At 39.9% G+C, this 8,355-nt stretch overlaps 1 protein-coding gene across 1 annotated transcript in view; it reads left to right on the top strand.

Moving 5' to 3' along the window:
- Positions 1–7,823: 7,823 nt before the first annotated feature.
- The window catches only part of LOC107695764 (uncharacterized), a 14,862-nt gene continuing 14,330 nt past the window's right edge, over positions 7,824–8,355 (top strand). Inside the window, exon 1 of the mRNA XM_016495805.1 lies at positions 7,824–8,351. Coding sequence (XP_016351291.1) covers positions 7,963–8,351 — 389 coding nt within the window. The 5' untranslated portion in view covers positions 7,824–7,962. The remainder of the gene's footprint in view (positions 8,352–8,355) is intronic.

Genomic DNA, 8,355 nt, shown 5'->3' with positions numbered 1-8,355 from the left:
AGACTTTATTTTCAGGAACCAAGGGAGACGAACTCAGGAAGACGTTTAACAGCGGACCGAGAACTTGGGACTGGGAAAACTTTTTAACCAAACAGGATGAGGGGATGACGAGACACACCTGGGAGCAATGAAACATCAAGGGAAACACCTGGGACAAGTGAACTTAACTAATCAGGGGAGGAACAGGAAACTAACCAAATAAGGGCATGGGAAGGCACATGGGGAGCAGGACACACACAAACCATGGAACAGAGTCTGACAGCAGCAAGAATGCATTATGTAAGTTCAATGGACAAAGAACTAGTGTGATGACTTCATCATGTTGGGTCTGTACAATGTGTTCTGTGCTAGCATGGACATCACTGCAAGGACATTTACAAAATGAAATTACCACCTCCATTTCCTTCATTGCCTATAATCACATGGCATGATTATATAACATTCTGTGCGGCGGACATGCACATAATGTGCAACATTATTTGGAATATATACATTGTAATGAAATCCCTCAGTATTATAAAGGTGAAAGAATGCTATGTCCTCAATAGAGCTGTACTCAGGGCCGTCCGTAGCTGACGCGGGGCCCGGTGCGAGGTAGGGAGCGGGGCCACCCTCGGTCCATTCGCGATCGTGTTCCGGGGGGTGGGGGTGTTTGTCGCGGGGCCCGATGCGACCACACCAGTTGCACCCCCCCAAGGACGGCCCTGGCTGTACTAATATGTACCTTTAAAGTACTAATGTCCCATTCAGGGATAAATAAGGTAAAAAAAGATGTACCTTTAAGCTTTTGTACCTTAGGGTACAAGATTTCTCTTTCATGATCAAACGTGATTCTCGTTATCGATCATTTTTCGTTAATTATCACTATTGATCAACCAACACTGACATGGTCACTGTTTTATCTGGACCCCTCTCACTCTACTAAATCCCATTAAATAAATAGTATAATATCATAACAAAGCCCCACAAATCTTCAAAACCTTCTATTTTGTCACTTACCCAAGCATTTCAATGTGAAAACTAAAGCATTTTGTTTGTGAATGATAAGATGATTTAGACAGCCACTTTCAGTCTGTCTGCCTGCCAAAGATATTGTAAACTGAGTGATCATGGTTTGGCAGAGCTTTCACTGACAGAGGAAGTCTATCTTAAGCTCTTCAACATAAACTGTTACAGCTTCAGGTACATTAGCTGATTGTGTGCCATCACTCTAAGGCTGGCTAACAGTGGCTGGCAGGTCAGGTCTAATTAGACAGGACTCAACACCTGCAGGCACAGCTATGGAATGTGTGCAGCTGTTCTCCCAGCTGTCAAATAGCTGATCACTGCTTCGTCCATCACATTCCCATGCGTCTGAACTCAATGCATTGAAATTGTCAGCTCATTTATCTTGCCTGCCCTTCTATATCAGTTCCATGGTACAAACCAACTCACAATAAGTAATTTTTCAGGTAAGTTCTGGAAAAATGTGTCCTGGAGTTCTTTATTTGGATAATAAGTAATACTAACTGTAATGGAGAATGTCATGCTCTAGTTCAAGCTATCCAGTGGTCTCTTTAGCTGAAGTTAAGATAAAGGGCTCCAAAAAGCTGCGGAATCTAAAGTATTCAGAATATTTGTCTGCCCTTCTTAATCTATCTGAGAATGTGAGCCTTGAACAGAGAATATACAGAGATTCCTTAAAGGGGTCATATGATGCGATTTCAGTTTTTTCTTTCTCAATTTTTCCTTTCTCTTTGGAGTGTTACAAGCTCTTGGTGCATAAAGAAGATCTGTAAAGTTGCAAAGACTAAAGTCTCAAATCCAAAGAGATATTCTTTATAAAAGTTAAGAGTCAACCACGCCTACCTAAAACGGCTCATTCTAACACACCCCCACATGTCTACATCACGATGTGGGAAGATTTGCATAACGCAGAGATCGCCGGATCGGCTTTCACCGTGGACGAAGCGGAGTCCAACCCGAGGTTGCCACATGTGGTTGCAGCAAGCCCACCGGTCGCTCCTTCGTCAAATCCGCCGGCGTTCTCAAGATGCAACGCAACGCGTAAAAAGACAGTATACGTTTTTATATTATAATATTATTATCCGTTATTTATAATAATAAATTATAATAATTATAGTCCGTTATTATAATCCATAATCCGTAAATATGTCCCCACTGGATGCAACAAATGCCTCGTTTATAATGGGTTTTAATGTTTTTGTCTCGTCATTCCGGCCGGGACAGGGCATCACAGTATGGTAGGGGGCGTAACATTTCCGTCACACGCTTGAGGTATTCGGCCAATCACAACGCACTGGATAGCTGGCCAATCACAGCACACCTTGCTTTTCAGACTGATGAGCTTTGTAAAAATCGACGCGTTTCAGAAAGGCGGGGCATAGAGGAGAAACAATGTACAGTATGTGGAAAATAATGTGTTTTTTGAACCTTAAACTGCATAAACACATTTCATTACACCAAATACACAAAATAATGTTCTTTTTAGCAACATCATATGACCCCTTTAACAACCACCTAATCCAATCCAATAAAATGGATTTACATTAACAGACTGATTTTATTTTATTTTATTTTTAATATGGCTCTGACAAAGCATGCTTTTACAAGGATTTCAGAAGACTTCATTTTTTTTCTGATGGTTAAAAATAAAGCTTTGGGTAGATGAAGCTGGCCTTGGATCAGTATGAAAGGACAGATTTTTCTCAGAGCATGTGACTGTCAATTCTCCATGATAATCGCATCTGCTGTATTATGCACTAAACTGCATATTTGTAAAATATATTAGACAACTGATTTCATTCTGAATGTCAATGAGTGTAAATGCTGTTAACTAAAAGCTTACAATTTTCAGAACAATAAGTGCCTAATGAGTAAATGAGGTCAAATGATGATTAACTTCTTTGTTGTTGTTGTTGTTGTTGTTGCTTAATGTGAAAGAAAATGTTTTATTTAGAGCAAAGAAGCAATTATTTGCATAAGCTGACATTAAATGTAAATAATCATATTTTTCTCAATTTGAATGTTCCATGAAAACGAAATCAGCTTGTGGATGTTTCTGCTAGTCAGAATAAAAGCTTTCGAACAAGCCAGCACAATATTTAAATAGCATAATTATAGTATAATATATATCTGTAAGCCTCACAGCCTGTGACTGCTGACATCTACATGTTGAACCGTTCTGCCTTCTGAGCTCCACTCAGAAGTGCAAACACAAACAACAGGATTTTTATAACCAACAATTTTAAAAGATTAAAGTGCTGAATAAGTGTGTATTTGTGTGCATTGTGACTCACTCCATTAGACTCATTTTCTATGTCACCAAGTTTTTCATGACCTTGACGAAATGCTGCAGGCCCACACGTCTGGTCTCTGCTGGTTGGCATGCCAACAAACTATATCTACGCAAGAGCTTTAAGTAAATGTGGCATTCTGTCGAAGCGACACCGAATTGAATCTAAGCAAGCAAATGTAGTCATTTCCCAGGATAGTCGGGCAACTATAGTGTTTTACAACATTTTTATGGCATCATGTGGTGTGTGTAAGCATAATAACATGCTTTTGAAATGAGTGACTTCCAAAATGTGCTAGAACAAAATTGAGAAACACTGGTGCAATCCAATTTTAGCTAAAAATAAAAGGGTACTTTTTAATTAATTTATGACCTTTTGGATTAAAGTCGGTGTCTTTTCATTTCCGTTCCTGTAGATAATTAGAAAAAGACTTTCCTGTCACTTTGGAAACTGGATATTGATTTGCCACCCCTGACATCCTCTGTTTGATTATATGGCAGTCTGATGTGTTTTGATTCGACTCCTGCTTATCACAGTCGTAACACTTGCCCACCTTGCTAATAGATGACATGGGGTGAGATTACGTCAAATACTGTGTCAATGCTTCTTGCTGGTGGCAACAGATTAATAACTGATTCTGTTCAAATGTATTTCCTGCATCAGTTGGAGTATTTAACAGGTCAGCCATGATTTAAAAAAATATATATAATTACATGACAGAATAATGAAGAAGTCTCTTTTCACTCACCAAGGGCCAGATTTACCAAACAAGGCAAATTAGTGCAAAAGTGCAATTCCAAAAAAGCGCCAATGTGAGTGGAAAGTGGGGTGATCTATTGACAATGCACAAATTACAGTAAAGAACGCAGACACAACATCTCATTTACAGGATGACCAACGCAATCTACTAAGAACAATGCAAAGTAGCGTAAGGTCACAAACAATATGCTCGGATAATGTCTTCCTCTGCCATTTCGAATAAGTGGATTCAGTCATTATTATTACAGAAGAATTACTATTACAATTTAAAATAACTTTTTTTTATTTTAATGTATTTTAAAATACAACTTTATCCTTGATCCTTATCAGCAGCCGTCACTGCGGTTTTCAGTGCTACTTGAGCATTCAGAAATCATTCTAATATATTGATTTGGTGCTTAATTATTATCAATTATAAATGGTGTTCTGGTTTTTGTTATTATGTCAACAGTGAAAACAGTTTTTGCTATCTATTATTTGTGCGGAAACTGTGATACATTTTTTCCAGGTTACGTCTGATCAGTTGAATACGTTCTTGCTGAATAAAAGTATTAATCTTTTTAATAGCATCATGGTTGACAAGAATATTCAACAGCACTAACTGTTTTTTACCTTAGTCATGATAAGAAATGTTACTTGGGCACCAAATCAGCATATTAGAATGATTTCGGAATGATCATGTGACACTGAAAACTGGATTAATGGCTGCTAAAAAAAAGTATTGTTTTTATATTTTAATATTTCACAACATTACTGTTTTTACTGTATTTTTAATCAAATAAATGCAGCTTCAGTGAGCATAAGAGATGTTTTCCAAAACAATAAAAAATCTTGGTCACCCTTTAGTTTGGGAAATAGTTCTCACTATTAACTAACTATTAACTACTATTCATTTTGTCTCAGAAAACCCCTAATTTGCTGCTTACTAATAGTTAGTAAGGTAGCTGTTAAGTTTAGGTATGGGGTAGGATTAAAGGTTCTGAATAATGTTCATGCAGAATAAGACATTAATATGTTCTTTATAAGTACTAATAAACAGCCAATATGCTAGTACTATGCATATTAATAAACAACTAGTTAATAGTGAGAATTGTCCCTAAACTAAAGTGTTATTCCAAACTTTTAACCAGTATAGAGTATTGCTTAATAGGAAGATTCAGTACTGAATAATCATACTGATTTCATTGACTGCTTAGACTTGCATGAACTCTGGGCTTCACTTATATTCTAATATATTTCTGTTTGTAACAAAGAAAAAAAAAACTACATTGAGTGACACACTGAGTAAATATGGTCTGTGGGTGTGAAGCTGTTGTAGATGAAGGTCTGACTGAGATCTGCTGACTCATGCCCTCTTCTCTTGTGCTTCTCTGCCTACAGCAGCAGTGCAAGATTGCATGCCATTTAGCAGATGTTTTTCCATCTAAATCATCTTAGAGTGCATTAAATGTAAGGTCAGCCTCCTTAAAGCACTAAACCTTGTTCACACAATAGTGATGAGAAAGACGCTCCTACATCGTTTTTAGCCTATTATTAAGTTATGATAATCACTACCACCTTATTTAAACAGATTTTTTTGACTTTGCATGTGGCACATGTTCCTGCAGGAATAAATCTAGTGAAAACAGTATTTGCCACAACTATTTGGCCAAAAATCATGATCGTGTTTTTAACACTGAACAATGTTTTTTGAGTTGTGATTTTCCGCATATTTATCCAGATTACAGCTTTCTTTATCACGTTAGGTTATGACCGCAGGTCTAAGTGACTAAACAGTGAGAGAAGCGAAAGCATTTTGTTTGCATTGGTTTTTAGCTTGGTATTAAAGCTATAATTACATTATAAGTCACAGCATGTCAAGCTCCACTGGAAATTCCTCTGGGGCTCTAGCGTATGCCGTTTTCGTAACTTAATTAAGACCTCTCTTTGCCTCCCTTGACGATTTAATTACCCCAACCATTTGCTTGCCATGATACATATTGTATTTTTAGTATATTATAAATTACAAATGAAGACTTTTGCCCTGCAGTTATGTAATCTATGTAATCTCTATTGTTAGAAAAGTGCTCAGTTCAAAAGTGTGAGAAAACTGGAACAGAGAGAGTATTTTTATTCTTATGTGCAAAAAAAAAAAATCAGACATTTACTCTCTGTTTAGGCCTGAGAAATAAAAATTAGAAACAGTACTGTGCTTGTAGGGTGTTTGTTTCTCTTGTCTGTTGTTCAGTGGAGACTTCATGCAGACTTACATGGTCGGTAATGAAAATGGGTAAAGTGAGTAGTTTTGGTTATGCACAGTAAAATATAAAATAAAAACCATAATGATAATAATAATAATAATAATAAGGAAACATGCTAGCAGATTAATAGCTTTGAAGGTCTGAAGAGGGACTTCAGGAGTCTGCTCGAGACAGTGTGAAGCACATCACCCGCGACGATGATCATCGTGTCAGGTCCGCTTCCCACGTATCGACGAGGACACGAAAGAGGAAAGGAACCTGCAACGTGGGTGATATGTGCTACACACACTGATTGCAAACACACACACTTCACACACTTAAACTTCCCAAGTCACAGCAACAAAACACACACACACAATTGTAGCTAAATTCTTTTTTTTCCAAGATGGCGCTGCTGAGTTCGGACGCCGTCCAGGTCGCTCCACTTAGATTGTGCTTTTATTTACTTTTGTACTTTCTTTTGCTCTCTCTTTTTACACACATATCGTCTGCACTGATCACTTACGACAAAAGAACACTTTTGGACATTGGACACCGCTACACTAACCTGTTTCAGGACACTTTATCCTCCAACCCATCGTGGCCATCTGAAATTCTCCGGAACGCCGAGATGAACAATGGCCACCTGAACAACCCACCGCGGTGACGGATTAAGAAACACCGCGGGAAGCGCGCTGGGATTCACAACAGACTGAGGCAAAGAGCACACAGCCCTCCTCTGCCGAGCATTCTGCTTGCGAATGTCCAATCCTTAGAGAATAAGGTGGACGATCTCAGAGCCAGGATAAGTTTCCAACGGGACATCAGGGACTGTAACATCCTTTGTTTGTCTGAAACATGGCTAACGACCTTGGTCCCGGACACTGCTGTAACGCCGTCTGATAACTTCTCTGTTTTAAGGATGGACAGAACAGCCGAGGCCGGGAAATCCAAAGGTGGTGGAGTGTGTTTCATGATTAACAAGAAATGGTGTGACCCCAGGAATATCTCCACTCTGTCGCGCTCCTGCTCGCCTCATCTGGAACATTTATCCATTATTTGCCGCCCATTCTATCTGCCCCGGGAGTTTTCATCTATCATCGTTACTGCTGTTTACATTCCACCACAGGCAGACACCAGCTTGGCTTTGTCTAAGCTTCACGATGTGCTCAGCGGTTACATTAACAAACATCCTGACGCTGCTTTTATCATCGCGGGGGACTTTAACAAAGCCAACCTCAGGCAGGTCATGCCGAACTTTTATCAACATATATCCTGTCCAACTAGAGGACCAAATACACTGGATCATTGCTACTCTCAGTAGAAGAATGCCTATAAAGCTCGCTCACTACCGGCTTTTGGCAAATTGGACCATGCCGCCATTTTCCTCACACCGGAATATAAACAAAGGCTCGTTCAAGAACCCCCAGTGCTGAGAGTTGTGACGCGCTGGTCCTGCCACTCAGAAGCTATGCTACAGGCGGCTCTTAATGACGTCGACTGGGACATGTTCCAAGCGAGTTCATCTGGATGTAGCATTAAGCTTTGTAAACACGCTAACCGAACAAGCAACAGATACAAAAACTATAAGGACCTTCTCAAATCAGAAACCGTGGGTGGACAGAACAATCCGTGCTGCAGTAAACAAACGCACTGCCGCATACAACGCCGGTCTGTCGTCGGGGAACATGAGTGAGTACAAAGCATCGTGCTATGATCTCCGACGGGCGGTAAGAGCCGCCAAACTCCGATACAGGGAACGAATAGAGTCTCATTTCCAGCTAAATGACTCTCGACGCATGTGGCAGGGACTGAGGACCATCTGTGCCTTTGGAAATAAATCCTCTGCAGCTGTGAGCGCAGACCCGTCGCTGGCTGATGAGTTAAACTCTTTCTACAGCCGCTTTGAATGCAATCGAGGCAGCGCGACTCTGCCGATCAGCGCGTCAGGAAGCTGCAGACAGAGCAGCGATAATCATGTAATCACTGTGTCGGAGGACGAGGTTCGGAGGACCCTAAAGCGAGTGGACGTCAGGAAAGCAGCAGGTCCTGATGGGATTTCTGGCCGTGTTCTGAGGTCC

The sequence above is a fragment of the Sinocyclocheilus anshuiensis genome, unplaced genomic scaffold (assembly GCF_001515605.1).
Source record: "Sinocyclocheilus anshuiensis isolate Anshui unplaced genomic scaffold, SAMN03320099.WGS_v1.1 scaffold517, whole genome shotgun sequence".
Taxonomy (NCBI): domain Eukaryota; kingdom Metazoa; phylum Chordata; class Actinopteri; order Cypriniformes; family Cyprinidae; genus Sinocyclocheilus; species Sinocyclocheilus anshuiensis.
This window is presented reverse-complemented; position numbering and strand designations above follow the sequence as displayed.